Raw genomic sequence first — 21186 nt, 5'->3', positions numbered from 1 at the left:
GGTTTGGGATGAGAGAGCAAACGGGTAAACCCGATATTATAATTCACATTAACAGAAAGAAATGGAGCTGGGCAGGTGATGTAATGCGCCGGTTAGATAACCGTTGGACCATTAGGGCTACAGAATGGGTACCAAGAGAAGGGAAACGCAGTCGAGGACGGCAGAAGACAAGGTGGAGCGATAAAATAAGGAAATTCGCGGGCGCTAGTTGGAATCGGTTGGCGCAGGACAAGGGTAATTGGAGATCACAGGGAGACGCCTTCGTACTGCAGTGGACATAAAACGATGATTATGATGATGATGATGATGATGATGATGATGATGATGACGACGACGACGACGACGACGACGACGACGAAAACGGCGATGTATTTTGGAACAGATCCAAAAGCGCTCGCATAGTTATGTTTCTTTTGTCACGTCAAATGCACATATTCTGCTAACAGAAATCCACGGAACAGTACAAGTATGCGCGTTATTACACGTATGCCGGTCTCACTACAAAACTGGTCAAGGGCCAGCAACATCGATTTGTCCGGCCTGCTTTTATATCATCGCCTTCCTCATTTTCGCGCACGAAGTCGGATACCAATCCTGATTTCAGGAGCATTCGCAATTTACCGCTATAACTTAATAAATAATTTCTTAGTTACAGTGAAGAATTTCGTTGTCAATAACCTCGGGCTAGCTTTGTATTCTTTTAAACGGTATGATGAGGCGCATATTATTTCAGCGGTAAGTCAAAATGTCCAGATCATTAGGTTTCAAAAGAATCCCTCTTTTACATTTCATTTGATCGCTTTGTTGGACGTTGAAATGCTGACATTGAGTAGTATTAAATTCACGCCTGTTTAGCGGAAATCCCACGATTAGCATCCATATTGACATTGGAGTCGTAGATGGCAAATCTGACGCTAACCTATGGTTTGGAGTCGCAATATACTGCAGATACAATCGACAGCGGGTCTACGCTAATCTTGTCTATTAAATTTGGTCAAATTGTAATGATAGTAAGTCTCGTAATGGTCTCCCGCTAAAGTTTGCAATAATAATAAGGGCAACGTCTATTACTAATTAAGAAATTTTCGGACGCATATGTGGAAAGCGATGCTTATCTCAGAAATTTTGCTTGTGAAAAAGGACTTCAGTAGGACTGGGTTCCAATTTGGCAATTCGAATTGGTGACAAACAAACATTAGAATGCCCTTCAACCTACAGTTGAATTTTTCGTGCGTGAGTTGGGGTTGAGATAGGGACGGAGTTATTGCGCACCGTATTTAATGGCGTCACTTCTCGCGGGAGGTTGAAATCTATCGGAATTGGCCGAATATTTAACGTATTTAACGTAACACTATTTTTACAATGCCGCCTCGCAAAAACGACTTACCTTTCATTTCAGGCAATTTGACGTTAATTCTCTGCAGGTTTATTGGGCGGTGAGTTCAATAAAAGGGAGTTTTAAAAGTGCGACGAAATGACGTTAGTAGAGTTATTTCTTTTATATAAGGTTGAGGGAAAAGCACTGTCGTCGTCGTGCGGGTTAAACGTGCCTGTTCACTGTTCGCTAGGCTATAAGTAAGCCGCAGGCTTATGTGCTGAATCTTGCTCAGGCATCGAATAATAAATATTTGTTTCGGTAGCTCGCAAATTAATTTTTCTCTTCATATCGCCAAGACAGACAACACACTGTGGTATCTTAGTGGCCGTTCGCTGTATTACTAAGCTCGAGGTCGCGGGTGCGATTCTGACAGCGGCTGCCACACTTCGAGCAAGGCGAAATACAAAACTCTCGTGTACGGCACCTTTCCTTCAGGTTAAATAACCTGCGGGTGGTCCGAAATAATCGTGAGTATCTCACAAGCATATCGGGGATTTCGCATGTAAAACTATATAACTTATTTTTTTAATATCTTATTGAAGACTAAGCTTTGCATATTAGCGCAACGGCGAAAGAAGGAGTTAAGTGATATAAAGGAAGTAAAACACGGGCACTAATCCTCAAGTGTCTATGTTAGCAATCCACGTGCACGGGCCCCCGTTGGGATTTATTCTTTCAAGCTGTTAACCTTTCACAGCATGCGCACATGCAATAGAGTTTGCAATTATTCTACACTGTGCAAAGCGCTGGTAAACTTGCATTAAAATTTATTTTGTGACCTCCTGGTTTTAACAAAGTGCTCTTTAAGAGTTCAAAACATTTAAATTAAGCACTGGTGGATAGGGTGCTACAATTCTTTGATATACATCTTGAAGCTTCTGACAGCGTCAGAATTCTTTCCAAATAATATGCCTTCTGAACACATGAAAAGCAACTCAATTCCTGAATTGCAAAACGTGAAGTGAACATTAGGCAAGAAGGTAACGATCAAACATTTACATTTACGCATTTAGGCAATTCTATTTGCTGCACATGTAATGAGGGTCACTTCGAGTAACGATACGGAAAATATGATACTAATTCTGCTTAATATTATATAATGGTATGAAGGAGAAATTTGCTGTGTGTCACGCAAGTTCTCTTTCTTTATGCACTTTGCATTTAGGGAGGCGATTTCTAGACAGAGCGAATATCGCGTCGACCGCACTCTCGCAAAAGTACTTGGAGATTGTTCTAAAAAATTTGACTTTTACGTGGGTCACGTGGTCCTCTCGGCGGCTTCATTTGCTAAGCAACTCGATTCTGGCTTAGCACATTCTCACTAGTATTTCCGGGCAGGCTTTTCTTATGACTGTACATACTTTCCTTTGTTTTCTTACGCCGTTTACCTTTTATGCCGTTTAATGGCTCAGATGGTATCTCTTCCTGATTACCCCGCATTTCAGTTCGTCGTAACGCAATTGACCCAGCACCTGATCAATTACATTTTTCGGCATGTGAAGACCTAGTTTAAGTTTGCCAGACTCCTAATTTTTGGTGTACGGTACATCACCTAGTCCTGCATCATGGTACTCACAATATGAGGAACCGCGTATCCGCTGAACCTGTCGCACGGCTCGAACACACCGTAGGCGCCGATATTCCGTTCGTTCACATCGTCCACCTTGGGCGTGTACCAGCGGCCTTTCATGGTGACTGAAACGGCGTAGACGGGCTGAGGATCGATTCCTTTTTTGTTGATGCACGTCGCCATACTTGCGGCCGCCACCTGCAGCAACAGTGCAAGCACACGATACTTTTCACATCTGTAAGTAGTCTTTCCTGAGAATAATCAAACATTAGATCTAAGAATTGCTACTTTTGTTACTCACCCACCATCATTAACCAATGGCACAAGAATGCACGACCATGAAAAGAATTGCGCATTAGTTTCACGGAGCTCGATTACAGGCAGCTCATCGAGACCGTTAAACGTGCATATGAGAAGTTATAGGGTATCGTGGAGCATTGTTTTCTTTCGAAAAACTTTCCACGTGTGCCTTCACCTATAAGACAAAATTTGACTGCTTCTATTCGCGGATTTCTTGATACGCCGTCCAATTAGCACACTCGTAGCTCAAGGCACGTTGCCGCAAAAAGCGGAAACGTCTGGTTTCAGCGAACTAATGATCGCCACAATTACTGTCCTCTCCAGTGGGCTCTTGTTACTTATAATACACTACCGGAAGCACAATAAATTGTCTGGCACTCATTTTCTACATGACCACTCGACTTCAGTTCAGTAGCGCACATGATTCGGCTGTTCACACATTTCGTGCAAAAGTCAAAATTATTGCGCTTGATCGAACAAAATAAACGTGCGTCGCGGTAACAAGTGGAAATGGTGCCATGCAACGAAGCACAGCCCTTGAGAAATGTAAGGCATTGAGGTGGGGTCTCAATGCAATAAATGTATTTACGAGCTCAGCTGAATAAGTGTTGCGTTACACTGGACTTAATGATAGTCAGGTAGTGGTGACGGTGAAGACAGCAGCAACTCTGTGAATGACGAAACTAACGTTTTATTGGGGCGCACATGTGCCCTCAAATACAGACTGCACTCAAACAACGACGATGGTGGCGCGCAACGTCGGGGATCGTCGAAAATCTGCTCAGAGGGTCAAGCGCGTCGGCTTTTATACATGAGCCGTACATCAGCCAGAGCACTTCAGCCAGAGTATTCGCTGGTGCCCGCATTTCTTCCAGAAAGTACAACACAATGCGCGTCACGCGTACTTGTAATCAGGTTAAACAATGTTCGGTGACAACAGACAACGGATACACCCATCGATAACATTCGAGAAATCACCGATACATACAGGTGCATCCTGCGCTGAGCGATAGCATTTATCAGACGGTGAGACGTGGTCCGCCGATAAAGATGAACAAATAGACGTGTCAGTACCCTCCACTTAGAAAACGAGATTCCGGTGCTACAAACAGGAAAGCGTAAAAGAAAACTACAGTTAGTAAAAAATGTCATGAAGAAAGGAAGAAACAAAGTCCCGAAGTTCGAAGCGCTAGTAGAACGGCTTAAGGCGCACAACATGGAATATTCCACGTCGCCTGCGGCGCCACTGTGATTACGAAATACTGTCTGGCACAACATCATAGTCCAGTGCGCCAATGCGTCAGATAATCTCGTAAGCTTGTGAAAAAGCGTCGCAATCGCTCCTCACTTAGTCGTCGTCAGTGTATCCATCTCTAAACCCGAACGCGGTCGCCGGGCTGGTATTCCACGTAGCATCGTCGATGATTGTAGTGTGGGCTCTCGGTCCTCTGCTGGTTCTTGATGGACAGGCGGGTGAGCTGTCGGGCTTCTTCGGAGCATTGGATGTAGGCGGCGGCTTCCACATTTTCTTCGTCGGTGATGTGTGGCAGCATGGCGTCGAGAGTCGCCGTCGGGTTGCTTCCGTAAACTAGATTGAGCGGCGTGAACTGTGTTGTTTCTTGCACAGCCGTGACACATGCAAAAGTGACAAACGGGAGAACGGCCACCCACATCTTGTGCTCGACGTCGACGTACATCGCTAACAAGTCGGTGGACGGCTTTTTCAGTCATTCCGTTACTTCGTTCATCTGAGGGTTCTAGGCAGTGGTCCGCCGGTGACTTGCTTGGCTTTACTGCAGGATTGCTTGAGTAAGCAAAGCTGTGAGAGCTGTTTCTCCGTCAGTAATGAGAAACCTTCAAATCAAACCTACTCAAATGAGTTTAGTTCAACACCACAGGAGGCAATATAACAATCACAACAGTGATGCTGTAGGGTGAAAGCAAAAAGCCATCAATGCTTGACGAAGTTTTTCACACCATTTAACACATAGCAAACAGGAACATGAAAGCATCAGTATTTGTAGAGTGGCAAACATGTCTTTGAATATTATATCGATTGAATTCTACACGATCATAAAAATGGATGTTTCTTAGAAAAAGAACGGCATCATTCGTTTGTTTGTCGAAACCTGTTTGGTGTTACTGGCAGTAAATAGTTCATTTAGGGATCATAGTTGGTACTTGTGTAAAGCATTTTCTAAGCGTCAGTGGCTCGCATGCTATACGAGCTCGCGTATGGTGTTGAATGTGCTTAGTCTATTAGAGAAGAATTAGGTATTTTTGGGCAAGTAGGATATCACTTAAGTAAAATTGAATTATACATTTTCGGCATTCGTTGTAAATTTAGGGCTTCGAAAATGGGTTTAGAGTGCGCATCGCGTGGAGCACGTGCAATTACACGTACAGCTTTCATTTGCAGTCTGCATATTCTAAGTTCTTTTCCGTTTTCGTGAATCATACCATAGCAATTCTATAGTGCAAATAAAAATAGAGAATTTTATATTAGGAGTTTAATTGGTTGCGGCAAACGAAAACGCAGACGCGATAGGACACCAACGATACGAGAAAGTTTTAGAGCGAACAAGCTCACCCTGACTGTTCCGTAGCATGTGTTCATAAAATATCACTTCCATGGTCCTGCCTATATGAGTTAAATTTTAATTGCTTCTGGGCCAATCGTTATGGTCACATCGAAGTTTACGGGCTTATCTTTGGGACGAAAGTGTGCTTTTGTTTTGGAGGTGTGTATAATTAACGAATTGCTTATGATCCAGGTGTTCAGTACTTCCAAGACACTGTTTGCTTTGTACAGAAGTTTATGCAAATAGCAGTCCTTAAAAAATAAACTTGTATCACCTGCATAAATTATAAAGCTTGTACTTTAATCGATGTTTACCAAGTCATTTACGTAGACATTGATGAGTAGCGGACCCAGAATACCACCTTGGGAAGCGCCCTTCGATAATTCTCTAAAATTAGACGCATAGCCAATAATTTCACATTTTAGCTGTTGGTATCCCATATATGATTTTATTACATTTAGAAAGTTACCCTTGAAAGCATAGTGGTCGAGTTTTCTTAATTATCGTAATGTGGCTAATTCTATCGAAGGCTTTTTTGAAGTCAGCGAAAATTCCGAGTGTATATGTTTTCTTTTCGTATGCGTACGGTATGATTTCTTTTTGCGTTAGTAGCGCCGTTTCAGTTGAACACTGCTCTGTGAAACCAAACTGAAAAGCATGGTAATGTGGTGCTTGGTTATGAATGAAACTATTAGTTTATGTATTAGTTTTTCAGTTACTTTAGAAAAAAATGGCAGAATGGAAATGGGTCTTAAATTTGACGTTTGTTTTGTTACCACCCTTGCAAATAATATAAATTTTTGCTATCTTTAAACGCTTAGGAAACGTTCCTATTGAAAACATAAAATTCATGATATATTCTAAGACAGAGGACAGAATATCTATAACATGATAAATTAGACGAATTTCCAGGCGGTCAGCGTCACAACACCTACTGTTCTTTAGGGCCAAGAAATGAGCGGTAACCTCCTGTGTAGTTACTGGAAACAGAAATGCACACTTGATTACTTGTGTGGTCATGAACCACGTGAAATGGGTCTCATGTGAACTCTCTCCAATGGAGGTAAAGAATTTATCAAAGGCTATGGCAAGGTCATCACTAGTGAGGATCTGATTGCCCGCGGTAACATTATTCGGGTATGTGCTGCCGTTTGAGCATGGCAACATGTTCAACATTGTCCAGACGGCTTCAGATATTTCGGGGTTTTTTTTTCGGGATCAAAGAGGCTACTGAACTATTCAGGTTTGTTTCTTCTTGAAAGAATATTTGTAGTAGTATTGAGTTTTCTAAATGTCTCAACTCCTTCTTCGTTCCCAGATTTTAAACAGCGCTCGTAAAGTACATTTTTTTTATTTTGTAGCTTTAAGGTACTCTAAAGTAATCCAAGGCTTCCTTGCCTTTCGTAGCCGCTTTATTGTTTTGAATGGAAAACACTTGGTATAGGGTTCTATAAAAGTTTCAATAAAGAGAATATACCCTGTGTCTGTGTCGGTTTCACAGAAAACGCCATCCCATTTTATCTTAGAGATACATGAAGTAAGTATGCCGTGCTTGAAGCATATGTAACGGAATTATGGCTTCGCTTCCATAAATTAAAATTTCTTATCGCTTAAAACTACGGATGCACGTGTATGGTCACTAAGATCTGTTTTAACGACACCAGACCAATTAGGATGCATTTGTGCTAATTGTTATAATGATGTCAATAACTGTGCACGAATGAGAATGGAATCGAGTAGGTTCTTTTATAACATTTGTAAATCAGTTAGATTCCCAGATATCGCAAAGTTGAAGATGTTGGCGGCTGGAAGTCAGCATGTCAATATTTAGATCACCGCCTATAGTAAGGTTGTTCTCATTTTCATGGGCCCACGACAGGAAAGTGTTCGAAAACATAACAAAGGTGGCCACGTTGCATTTCGGTGGGTGGTATATCAGAGAAAAAAATCACAAACAAAATTTCACAGTCATCATCTGATAATCACCAGTAATCATATAAACCGCTTCAACTATTCACACTCGTCATCACCAGCCTATTTTCTATCCACTGCAGGACGAAGGCCTCTCCCTGTGATCTCCAATTACCCCTGTCCTGCACCTACCGATTCCAACTAGCGACCGCGAATCTCCTAATGTCATCGCTCCAGCTTGTCTTCTGCCGTCCTCGGCTGCATTTCCCTTCTCTTGGTACCCATTCTGTAACCCTGATGGTCCAACGGTTATCTAACCGGTGCGTTACATGACCGGCCCAGCTCCATTTTTTTCTCTTGATGTCAATTAGAATGTCGTCTGTACCCGTTTGCTGTCTGAGCCAAACCGTTCTCTTTCTGTCTCTTAACGTTACGCCTAGCAGTCTTCGTTCCATCGCTCTTTGCGCTGTCCTTAATTTGTTCTCGCGCTTCTTTGTCAGTCTCCAAGTCTCTGCCCCATATGTCCGCACTGGTAAAATTCACCGATTGTACACCTTCCTTTTCAAAATTAATGGTAAGTTTCCAGTCAGGAGCTGACAATGTCTGCCGTATGCGATCCAACCCCTATTTTATTCACACTCAAACACATTCTTTACTAAAAGCCTAACCACGCCACCCATCTTATCACTCCGGTTCAAGAAATAAGTAGCATACCTAGGAATACGAAGAACTTGAGACTGGTGGCTATACCAGGTTTCGGAAACCATCGTGACGTTGAAAGAGAATTCAAACAATTGAAGCCGTATCGCTGTCTGGTCTGCCTTATTGCTGGCTGACTGTACTTTTACACGAGGAAAAAAAATGTGGCGTTTTATTCCCGATAGCCATAGACTTAACGGGTGTGGCATTCGGAAATGTGCCGCCGTCCTTATGCTTTCTTTTTAAGTTGGAGCTTTACGAGTTCAGGCGACCTTTTCTAGAACGCTTTGATTTGTTATCTGAAGCACCCGCAACATCTCGTCCTTTCGCTCAAAAATTTTGCCGCCCATTGACCAGGCAAATCTCCGTTCGGCTTCCTTCTTGCGCGCAACAGTTTGCCCAAGCAGCTTTTTTAACTGCGGTCATAGTTGTTTATTTACGAAGATAAAGGTCTTTCCTGGGCAACCAATATCGGCTGTCGTTAAACGTATGTTCTTCGCCTTCTCTAATACTTAGTCGCGCTTTGACCGACGGTTGAACTGCACAACAATATGGGGGCAAGGGTCATCTTTAGTAGTCACGCGTTGGCCAATTTCAATGTCATCTTCCCTCACGGATTCGCCGACAGCTTCATCAATTTTGCGAATGACCTTAGTCAACTGTTCACTTTCAACGACAAGGACGTTTTTCACATCAATATTTTCATTTCGCGAATACTGCTCTAGGGCGGTCGTTCTACGCTCATTGTTGAGAACGAGCTTTCTTCAATTGATAGCATTCAGTTTGGCAACGCCATGTTCAGACTTTAGCTCACTATTTTCTTTTTCAAGCCGCGAGCACTGCACCGACATTTCTTCAAACTTCTTATTAACAAAGCCACGACTTGGTTTCACGTCACGTATTTCTTTGCGAAGCTCTCATGAGGACAGTCCTCTGATCACCTCGCGAAAATTATTTTAACTCTTTGATATCTTTTTTCCATTTCGGCTGGTGACATAACCAAACAGCTCGGCAGCAGCAGCAGAAAAGAAAAAAAAAAGGCCGAGGAAAAAACAAACAGTAACGTCACTGACCTAAAAAACAGTAAACAATGGTTCAGTAGGCTATTCACAGATCCGCTGCTGCTGCCAAAGGGCGGATCAGTGTACCCGGCGTTGGTCGCAACAAAAACACGACGGCGATGATCCCCGTCCTGCCCTGATATGATATGGAGCGATGCGGGGACATCATACAAGCAGGTCACCAGTGACTCCCACGTTCACCACAGTCCTCCCTTGACACTAGGCAATGCATCGACGAGATGTGCTGCGGGTTGAAATAAAGTTTCGCCTCCGCCGCGGGTCGGCACGGCACTGCGCTAACTTCAAGAGCGGCCCACGTATCCCGAGTGCTTAACGCCTGATTTACCTCCGTAATTCACCTAAAAATCGATCACGTGACACGATACGCATAAACAGCCATTCTGCCTGCTGCCACGGCCAGTGATATAGCATCCTTCCTCCTGCAAAACTTCATTCTCCGTTACGGTGCAGCTCATCAACTTCTGAGCCATAGAGGACTTGTGCTCCTCTCCGAACTATTAAACGCGCTCCTTGCTGTCGCATCGTTCATGACACCACCACCGCCAACCATGCTCAAACCAATAGTTTGACGCAAAGATTTAACCGCATTTTCGGCGACAGGCTCTCCCAAAATGTCGCCCCTGATCACATTATTCGCGACTTCATTTTGCCATGTATTACATACGCCTAGAACAATGCAGCTCGGGCGACCACAGGCTTTGCCCCATTCTTCCTGTTGTATGGTGGCAAACCTTCGACCACACTCGACACCGTTCTTTCGTGCAAAGCCGACTCATCCGAATGTACGCCCACCTCTGAAGCTGCCTTATGCGCCGAGGAATGCCGTCAGCTCACCGGCTTCGCCACAACCGTCGACCAATGGTAACAAAAATCTTAACGTGGTGATGCCCAAACCCATTGTCCCCTTCTTCAAGACTCCCTCGTGCCTGGCCTGCTGTGGTTCAGACGCTGACAACGCTTCCTGCTTCTCTCGTGTACCGTCCTTTGTTTGCATCACAAAATATATATATTATAATACCGAGACCGATCAAGTTGTCCAGCGCTGTTTATTCCATGAAAGGCAACGCCCCAGCTCATGCGCGAAGAAGTAGAAGAACAGGGAAGATGATGATGGCTATGTACAAATGAAAACGACAAAGTACGTTAGTAGTGCTTACACTAACTTCCCCCCGTCATGGAAGCGGCCAGCCTGGCCGCAGATTAGAGGTTATCTAAACGGGGAGGGAAGGGCTTCATCCACGAGACGTGAACGATTTCGGCATTCCCGCGGTGCCGGTCAGTGACGGAGTGTACGGGGCGGACGAGAGAATCCACTGCAGATGTTTGCTGTACAACGGTGTATGGGCCAATGTGGCGTTCAAGGAACTTCTCACAGAGGCCTTGGGTGCGGACTGGAGTCCAAAGTGGGACTTGGTCTCCAAGGTGAAAACGTAGGTCACGGCGTTTGTTGTCGCAGTGACGCTTGCGCTCAGCTTGGGTAGCTTCTGTGCTTTGCCGGGCGATTTGACGGCAATGTGCAACTCGGGCAGCAAAATCTACTGGAAGCGACGCGTTAGGCAAAGAAGGTGCTAAAAAGAATTCTCTGTCGACTATTGTGGAAGGAGATCGTCCATACACAAGGAAGAAAGGGCTGTAGCCGGTAGACCGGTGAATAGCAGTATTATATGCGAATGTCACAAAAGGACGAATTTTATCCCAGTCATTGTGGTCAGGACCGATATACATGGAAATCATGTGGGACATCGTACGGTGGAAGCGCTCAGGAAGGGCAGTGGTTTGCGGATGATACGTAGTAGATTTGTGGACGGTATTAGCGGCACTAACTTCCTTGAGAACTTGTGAAATGAACGCCTTGCCATGGTCACTGAGTAGAACGCGAGGAGCCCCGTGGCGCAAGACGATGGAGCGCAAGAAAAAGTCGGCGACCTCAGAAGCGGTACAGGATCGCAGAGGGGCAGTCTCGGCATATCTTGTTAAATGGTCGACCGAAGTGACAATGCAACGGGGACCAGAGGGTGTCAACGGCAAAGGACCATATAAATCAACACTATCAAATTCAAAAGGAGCGTCCGGGCAAGGGAGAGGTAGTAAACCGGCAGGACGGGATGTCGAGTGCTTGCGGTGCTGACATGACGCGCAAGAGGCAATGTATTTGGCCACCGTTGTGGATAGGCCAGGTCAGAAGCAGCGGGTCTTTATGCGGTCGTCTTTTGGAAGCCTAAGTGGCCAGCCGATGCGTCGTCGTGAAGTGCCTCTAATACTCCCAGGCGAAGGCATCGAGGTAGAACTGGGACCCACCGGTGACCTGTTGGGTGGTAAACGTAGCGGTGTAGCACGCCACCTTGAGGGCGGAATTGTCAAAGTTGGCGTCGCAAGCGGCTCTTGGCTGGTTCGGCGAACCCACTAAGGCGATCCATGAGAGCTCGACAGTAGGAGCCGTCCCGCTAAAGCGACACGAAATCAGAGCGTGATGAAAGCGTAACTTGGTCCAGGGGCGTTATCGAGAGTTGGTGTGAGGCAGGCGTAGCATCGGAACGACGTGGTGGGGAAGACGACGGCGCGTTACCGGGAGAGAGTGAGAGTGGGCAGCGAGACAATGGGTCTGTATCATGATGGCTTTTTCCAGACTTGTACGTAATAGTAAAGTCATATTCCTGGAAGCGGAGTATCCAGCGTCCTAAGCGTCCTGACATGTTTTTCATTGATGACAACCAACACAGAGCATGACGGTCGGTGACGGTGGGGAAGTGGCGGCCGTAAAGGTAGGGGCGAAATTTCTTAATCGACCAAATGATAGCCATGCAGGCTTGCTCTGTAATGGCAGTGTTGCACTCAGCTGGAGAAAGTGTTCGGCTGGCATATGCTATGACTTGCTCTTTAGAAGCTGCATTACGTTGCAGAAGTACTGCGCCAATACCTTGTGCGCTGGCGTCAGTATAGAGTATGGTGGGGGCTCGATTATCGAAGTGGCGAAGCACTGGTCCGGAAGTAAGATGCCGCGTAAGAGCTTGAAAAGCCGACTCGCAGTCGCTAGTCCATGTGAAAGAGGCGCCGGTTACCAGTAGCTTGTGTAGAAGAGCTGCTATTGCAGCGAAGTTGCGTATAAATCGACGAAAATATTGCTACGGAAGAATATGTGCGATCACGAAAAGGCGAGCAGTGCGAAGACGACGACGACGACGATGAGAAGCTAGCGCGGGCTGTTGCCTCTTGGACAAGTGCGGCGTATTTCCTTGTAAATATACTTGTATATAGCTTTTCGTCTGCGTCTTCCTACGTAACATATCTGGTGGAGGTGGACGTTCCCTGTACCTCGTCACGGAGCTTCGCAGCGGACGGTACGTCGAGCCTTCCTTCATGGCTCCCGGCGACGACAACCGGACTCCCCCGGCTCCGACACCTGCTACCACTTCGACGACCTACATCACTCTCCCCGCTCCCCGTGATCCTGGCGTATTCTCGGGCAAAGATTGGGAAGACGTCGATGACTGGATCAGCCTGTATGAACAGGTCAGCCGCAATAACCGGTGGGACCCTACTATTATGCTCGCCAACGTAGTCTTTTACCTCGGTGGCACACCTAGAGTTTGGTATCGCACGCACGAAGATGAGCTCACCAGTTGGGATTCACTTAAGACACAGCTTCGGGATTTGTTCGGCAACCCCTACGGTCACCAACTTGCCGCGCAGAAGGCGCTTTCCGGCCGTGTGCAGACGTCAACAGAGCCCTATGTCACGTACATTCAGGACGTCTCGGCTCTGTGCCGCAAAGTTGACACCCACATGACATCATCCTCGGTTTAGACTTCCTCTCCACATATTCTGCTCTCATCGATTGTTCCGCCAGTACTCTCCGCCTTGACCTGCCTGTTCTGGATCCTGCTGAACCACACCCCAGTCGCCTCAGTTCCGACGACTTCGTTCGCTTGCCGCCTTCGGCACTGACCTACGTTGACCTTGTGTCTTCCCCACCAGTCCCCGACGGACACTACATCGCGGCTCCTATGCAAGACGTCCTCCCTACACACGGGATCACAGTACCTCATACAGTTTTATCTATTACGACGGATTGCGTCTGCCTGCCATTGGTCAACTTTGGCTTGACGACGCAAGTGCTGCCACGCGGGATGTCTCTGGCCCAGCTTTGCTCATTCGTGGATCACTCAGTAGCATCCATTGCAGTAGACGACACTTCATGCGATGCTCCTCTACCATCGCAGTCGGCAAATTGTACCATCGCTGACTTACAGAAAATGATTACGCCCGACTTGCCGTCCGAGCACGCTCGTGAACTCTACCGCGTTCTGTTTTCCTACCACGATATTTTTGACTTTAACGATCGTCCTTTGGCCCAAACTACAGCAGTCAAACATCGCATTAATACCGGCGATGTCACTCCTATTCATCGCCGCCTGCATCGAGTGTCACCAGCTGAGCGTCAGGTTATTCACGCAGAAGTTCGCAAAATGCTTGCCAAGAACATTATTGAACCATCATATAGTCCATGGGCGTCACCTGTTGTACTGGTCAAAAAGAAGGATGGCTCCTGGCGCTTTTCCGTGGACTATCGGCACCTTAACAGGGTTACCAAAAAGGGCGTGTATCCCCTACCTCGGATTGATGACGCGCTTGACTGCCTCCACGGTGCTCGCTATTTCTCCTCTATTGACCTTCGCTCCGGCTACTGGCAGATTGCCGCGGACGATCTCGATCACGAGAAGACGGCTTTTGTAACACCCGACGGTCTTTATCAATTCAAAGTGATGCCGTTCGGTCTATGCAACGCCCCTGCTACTTTTGAACGCATGATAGACTCCCTTCACGGTTTCAAATGGTGCACGTGCCTGTGCTACTTGGATGACGCTATCATATTCTCCCCAACGTTCGCTACGCACCTCGAGCGCCTCCCAGCAGTCCTGGACGTTTTTCGTCGAGCCGGTCTGCAACTCAACGCATCGAAGTGTCAATTCGGCCGTCGCCAGATTACCGTCCTTGGACATCTCGTTGACGCGAACGGAGTGCAACCGGACCCAGACAAGATCCATGCTGTTGCGCACTCCCCTGTTCCGAAGTGTGTCAAGGATGTGCGCAGCTTCATCGGCCTTTGTTCGTACTTCCGCCGTTTCGGGATAAATTTCGCCGCCATAGCACGACCACTAACCGAGCTTTTGAAAAAAGACGCCCTTTTCCAGTGGGGCGATAACGAGGCCTCTGCATTCTCACATCTAATCGACATTCGCACAACGCCTCCCGTTCTCGCCCATTTCGATCCTTCTGCGCCTACCGAAGTCCGTACTGATGCCAGCGGTCACGGAATTGGCGCAGTACTGGCACAACGCCAGCATGGCCACGACCGTGTTATCGCTTACGCCAGCAGGCTCCTCTCACCCGCGGAGCGCAACTATTCCATCACTGAGCGTGAGTGTCTGGCCCTAGTTTGGGCGGTTGCGAAATTCCGCCCATACTTATATGGCCGACCCTTTTCCGTTGTCACAGAACATTACGCACTTTGCTGGTTATGCTCACTGAAACATCCAACAGGAAGACTTGGTCGCTGGGCCTTATGCCTCCAAGAATATTCGTATACTCTCACCTATAAATCTGGCCGTCTACACAAGGACGCTGACTGCCTGTCTCGCTATCCGGTCGACGAGCCTGACGACACCGACAGTAGTAGCGCCATCGGCATTTTCTCTGTGTCTGCCTTCGCTAACATCGCCGATGAGCAGTACCGAGCGAGACCTATCGCTGCGAACACTTATCGAGCGTCTGCGCTCATCACCTACCGACGCATCCGTTCACCAATATGTCCTCCAGGGCGGCATTCTGTATCGAAGAAACTTCCTCCCCGACGGCTCTGATCGTCTTCTTGTCGTGCCAAAACAGCTACGACAGACTGTGCTCTTTGAGATGCATGACGCACCCACTGCAGGACATCTTGGGGTAACCCGCACGTACGACCGCGTCCGCCGCCGCTACTATTGGCCTGGTCTCGCTCGCTGCGTTCGACGCTATGTTGCTGCCTGTGATCCCTGCCAGCGTCGGAAAACACCTCAGGTGCTACCTGCCGGTCATCTTCAGCCGATCACCCTCCCTGTAGAACCGTTATTTTGTGTTGGATTAGACCTGCCCGGTCCCTTTCCCACGTCATCCTCTGGGAACAAATGTATAGCCGTCGCGACTTATTACGCCACCCGATACGCTATCACTCGGGCTCTCCCTACCAGTTGCGCCACTGACGTCGCGGACTTTCTCTTGCGTGACATTATCTTGCTTCATGGCGCCCCGCGACAGCTGCTTACTGACCGTGGTCGAAACATCCTCTCGAAAGTTATCGCTGACATTGTGCGTTCCTGCTCCATTCAACACAAACTGACTACCTCAGACCATCCTCAAACCAATGGCCTGACTGAGCGGTTAAACCGTACTCTTACCGATATGCTGTCCAAGTACGTTTCCAAAGACCACCACGACTAGGACATTGCCCTTCCTTACGTAACATTTGCGTAGAATTCTTCCCGGCACGACACCGCCGGATTTTCTCCATTTTATCTACTGTACGGTCGCGAACCTACCTTGCCCCTAGACACGGCACTTCCTTCTGCTGCGATCTCAACAAGCGAGTATGCGCGCGACGCCATCGCCCTCGCCGACCATGCATGCCAGCTTTCCCGTGCTCGACTGACGGCCTCACAAGCCACTCAGCAGTGTTATTACAACGCCCGCCATCGTGCCGTACAGTTTTCGCCTGGTGCGCTCGTGCTCATGTGGTCGCCCTCCCGTCACGTCGGACTTTCAGAGAAGCTCCTTTCGCGATACACAGGGCCCGACCGCGTGCTGCGCCAGGTGACGCCTGTGACTTACGAAATTGCTCCTGTGGGTTCAACCTCGTCCTCTCTTCTGGCATCAAGTGATGTCGTGCATGTCAGTAGGCTCAAATCCTACTACACTACTTCCGAGTCCGATCTTTAGTCGCTCCGGGACGGCGCTTTTGCAGCCGGGGGTAGTGCTACGGAACAGTATGTGCGATCACGAAAAGGCGAGCAGTGCGAAGACGACGACGACGATGAGAAGCTAGCGCGGGCTGTTGCCTCTTGGTCAAGCGCAGCGTATTTTCTTGTAAACATACTTGTACATAGCTTTTCGTCTGCGTCTTCCTACGTAACAATATGACGCCAAGCCGAGGAAACTAGGTAAATCTTTCTGTTGCTGGGGGCGAGGAAACTGGAGAACAGCAGTAATCTTTTCGGGGTCTGGCTGGATGCCTTCCTTTGAGACGACGTGACCCAATACTTTTACAGTCTTGCTTGCAAATTTGCATTTTTGCTATTGATCTGGGGTGCTATAACGTAAAACTATTCCAAACTTTTCTATTCCAATTCTGCAATCAGTCCACCGCGATTGGTCAAAATCTATTTTTGGACCACCCCTACTTTACCTGTCCGTCACCCGACGTCACGAAAACCATGATAGCTCCCCATCTGATATGACGCATACGCACTGAATATGCATGATTTGACCGAACAAAAGAAAAAAATTATTTCTGATTGGACCCCTTTTCGCCATTAGCACTCGGCTATTGGTCACATGTTTTCTGGCTGCACCCACTTCACCTGCCTGTCACTCGACGTTCACAAAACCGCAAAAACTCAATGCGTCAAAGTGACGTGTACACGCTAAAGATGCATTAATATGCCGAACAAAAGCGTATTTTTTTCTGAATAGCCGCAGGCTGCCCCGTTCCAAAAGGAATAAAAGATGGCTGCCGCCAATCGCTAAGGCACTGGGTACTCGCACCTGCAGGAGAGCATGGGTTTATTTGCGTATAATAAAACTTCTTGCGTGGCCGTGTAACGTTTTCAAGCACTTTCGGCACGTTTACGACCCCGTTTTGCCAACTCTTCTTTGCTGAGGATCCGTTTCAGCGTCATTCTTAAGCATCCATTGCATGCCGCAGCGATTTTTGACCAGCCACCCCAAGATAAGTAAGGGAAAGCGGACCAATCACAGACGCCGGCACCACCCTCTTGATCTGGTAATCGATTTCGAGTGCAGTTGCTTGGCCCCATCGAATCCCTTTCCACTTCAGCGTGCTCTTCGCCTCTTGTCAGGCAATTGGATAAGACAAGCCACTCAGTGTAGGCGATGTTATTCGTTTTTTATGCAAACAAAAGTGACCTCCTATGAACAAGGAGAGCGTTTCATTGGTCTGTTCAGACAACCCTGAGGGTGACTGCCCGATGCTTGCGTCGGCGATTACGCAAATTTGACGTCAGGAGAATCGAATAAAAACACATTGGAATAGTTTTACGTTATAGGGCCCCTGGAGACCAGCATTTGCAAGGCACTTGAGAACTTCGTCTAATCGATGATGATGTTGGTTGAAGTCAGACGAAAAGATGACAGTATCGTCCAGATAACAGAGGCAGGTCCTCCATTTTAGACCACGAAGTACGTTGTCTATCATGCGCTCAAATGTGCCAGGAGCGTTACAAAGGCCAAAGGGCATCACCTTAAATTCATAAAGTCCGTCTGGTGTACCGAATGCGGTCTTTTCTTTGTCAGTCTCGTTCATCGGAATATGCGAATATCCTGATCGAAGATTCAGGCTGGAGAAATACTCCGCCCCTTGTAGCGTGTCCAAAGCGTCGTCAATTCGAGGTATTGGATATACGTCCTTGCGCGTGATCTTATTGAGCGCTCGATAATCGACGCAAAAGCGAACGGAGCCATCTTTTTTCTTTACGAGGACCACGGGAGAAGCCGATGGGCTAGATGAAGGTCGTATTATCTTCCGCGCAAGCATGTCAGCAATCTGTTCTTCAATGACCTTTCGTTCGCACGGCGATACACGATAGGGGCGTCGTCGTATTATAGCGGAACCATCGGTTTGGATGCGGTGTGTAGCCGCAGGAGTTTGGCTCAACACAGGGGAAAAGCTATCGAAACACGATTTGTGCTCCGCCAAGACCACCATTAAGGCTTCGGACTGCGCGGCTGTTAGGTCAGAACCAAGAACGGCTGGAGGAGGGAAAGAATCATCCAAGCCTGAAGTTGGTGCTGGCGATGAAAGAGGGCAATGCGTGACTAAAAAGATAGGTTGAGTGTCGGCGAGGGTTGCCACAGTCATCCCTTTGGGCAGCATCACAGGATCTGGAGTCGTGTTGCAAGCAGACAGGAGGGTGCGGCCACGTAAAAACCGGACGAGACAAGTGGCAATGAGAATTCCGCGAGAAGTACAGCGGGAAGAAGGGGCGACTAGGGCGCCTCCGTCGGCGATCTGACTGGACGTTACGGCTACAACGTCTTCGTGACCAGGACGCAGGACGTACTCTGCAGCGATGGCCAAGTTCACGCATGAAAGTGAAGAGTCCGTAACAGGTGAAATCGCTGTATCCATGATATGGACAACTTCCTCTCTACATGAAATGATGGCTGACGCAGAATGTAGAAATTCCCAACCCAGTATAAGTTCGTGGATACACGTTGGAAGGATGATAAATTCAATGCAGGTGGACGCCTTAGGTCTTGTAGTTGAACCTCGTCGCGGATGATGGTGCGGATAAGAGCACGTAGATCTGGAGAATGGGGAAGCTGAGGATCGCTGCTGTCATGTGAAAGACGAATGGACTGCAGCTCGTCAAGGCGTTGACACGTGGAAGTGATGTCTTGGACAGAAGCCAGATTTTGCACGATTAAGGCATTGAACGCGACAGGCCCAATGCATTTTATGATGTGGCGAACGCGTTCGGCTTGCGTCATGCTAGGATTCGCACGGCGGCACAGAGCCAAGACATCCTCTATGTATCAGGTGTAAGACTCTTGTGGAAGTTGGAGGCGCGTTCCCAGCTTCTGTTTGGTGACTTCTGCACGGCCAGACGAGGAACCGAAGATTTGCCGCAGCTTTGACGCAAACGTGGACCAATCCGTGATGTCGGATTCGTGTTTGAAATACCACGTCTTGGTTACACCGGTCAAGTAGAATGCGACGTGCCTCAATTTCTGGGTGTCGTTCCACTTGTTGCAAGAACTCACGCGGTCGTAGTGGTCGATCCAATCATCGACGTCATCACCGCGGAGTCCCGCAATGACAGGAGGATCGCACTGAGGGCTCGTCACAGTCAAAGAGGATGCCGCAGGCGGGATTGTCCGTGTGGTAGGGTTAGAGGCACTGGAAGGGCCAGGGTAGGAAGTGTCCATCGTTGTAGGGGTAGCTGGGCGCTGGCGGCGACCGCAACGGAGCTCCAGGGAGGACGGGAACGCGAGAGGACGTTGGGGTCTTGACGTTCCTCCACCACTTTATAATACCTAGACCGATCAAGTTGTCCAGCGCTGTTTATTCCAAGAAAGGCAACGCCCCAGCTCATGCGCGAAGAAGTAGAAGAACAGGGAAGATGATGATGGCTATGTACAAATGAAAATGAGGAAGTACGTTATAGTGCTTACTGTATCGATATATAGTATATAGTGCTTATTTATTACTATATATATATATATATATATATATATATATATATATATATATATATATATATATATATATATATATATATATTGAAGCGAACTCGCGCGTTCATAGCATGCATGCTATTGGCAGTAGGCTATAGTAATTAAGGCAATTTGTCGTTTACCCCATAAATAACTCATTAAGTAGGCTTAACCATCCAACTTTTTTAATTATTGACAAGGGACACCGAGTGTGATACGCAGATTTCTAGAGCACTAGCTTCAGAAACCAGCTATCGATTTGTTTCGTGTACGATACATCTCACGTAGTCCTTGTTTCCGGATTTGGAAGAAAGCCCGCAAAATATGAAAAAAAAACGACGTGACGGAGATCTCGAAAATGGTGCTATTCGTTACAAATGTAGCCCTCCTCTGGAACTCCACGGCTAGAATTTCTAAATTAAAGCATGCGTAATAAGCTAGGTAGTGTAAAAGTTCATTAGTTAATTTTTGTTATTAGTCGATTGTGCATTTCAATTTTTTGTGCAACTAGTTTCCTCCGCTTCGAGTAGATCACCTGACGAAAACCCTGTACATAAGTGCACGTGGCAATTATATTGTTATTTAGAGCCTATGCAGATTGCAAAATAGAAGTGTATTGTGATCTTCTGTTCTTTATGTCGCATATTTCTACGTTTAAAATTCATTAAAGTACTACGCACGGGGCCACACATGGAAAATCAGTGAACTTCGAACTCACATAAGTGTGCGCATGGCCCAACTTATCCTTGACACTTCGTGGAATTTTGAAGATACTCGGCGGCAGTATTATGCATTCGAAATTGGGCACTGCTCTTTTGATCTCTTTTTCTTTAAAAGATATATGCCCCAGCAACACCACAGCATGAGGTGTGTAGATTTTTCTGAAAGAGGAAAAGCGTTTTCAACTTGTTAGTAATGTTCCATAGCAAAGGGATGCTTGTTATTAAGTGCAATAAACTCAAATTATTGTGCGTGCCCCCTTCTCAACTACCCTATCTGTCAACGCCCTGTACATATGTAAGGTATAGGTATTTTCCTTTTCAGTGCAGCACACCAAAGAAAACGTGGCACGAATCCATCCGCCTAGTTTTTACGTGCTTGATCCCGGTATTTAGAAATACATCTGAAATTGAAGGCCATGATGGACTTGATCTAAATGACGCCTCGCGCAAACAC

The 21186-nt window shown here is 47.1% G+C and overlaps 1 protein-coding gene across 1 annotated transcript in view; it reads right to left on the bottom strand.

The window, feature by feature from the left end:
• The window catches only part of LOC129386815 (uncharacterized), a 35815-nt gene extending 14930 nt beyond the window's left edge, over positions 1 to 20885 (bottom strand). Inside the window, exons 1-2 of the mRNA XM_055075067.1 lie at positions 20729 to 20885; positions 2955 to 3146 (exon numbers count right to left, since the gene is read on the bottom strand). Of these exons, the coding sequence (XP_054931042.1) occupies positions 2955 to 3131 (177 nt within the window). The 5' untranslated portion in view covers positions 3132 to 3146; positions 20729 to 20885. The remainder of the gene's footprint in view (positions 1 to 2954; positions 3147 to 20728) is intronic.
• Positions 20886 to 21186: the final 301 nt, after the last annotated feature.

This window comes from Dermacentor andersoni, chromosome 8 (assembly GCF_023375885.2).
Source record: "Dermacentor andersoni chromosome 8, qqDerAnde1_hic_scaffold, whole genome shotgun sequence".
In the NCBI taxonomy this organism is placed as follows: domain Eukaryota; kingdom Metazoa; phylum Arthropoda; class Arachnida; order Ixodida; family Ixodidae; genus Dermacentor; species Dermacentor andersoni.
The sequence above is the reverse complement of the archived record's forward strand: the minus strand, read 5'-3'. Positions and strand labels throughout refer to the sequence as shown.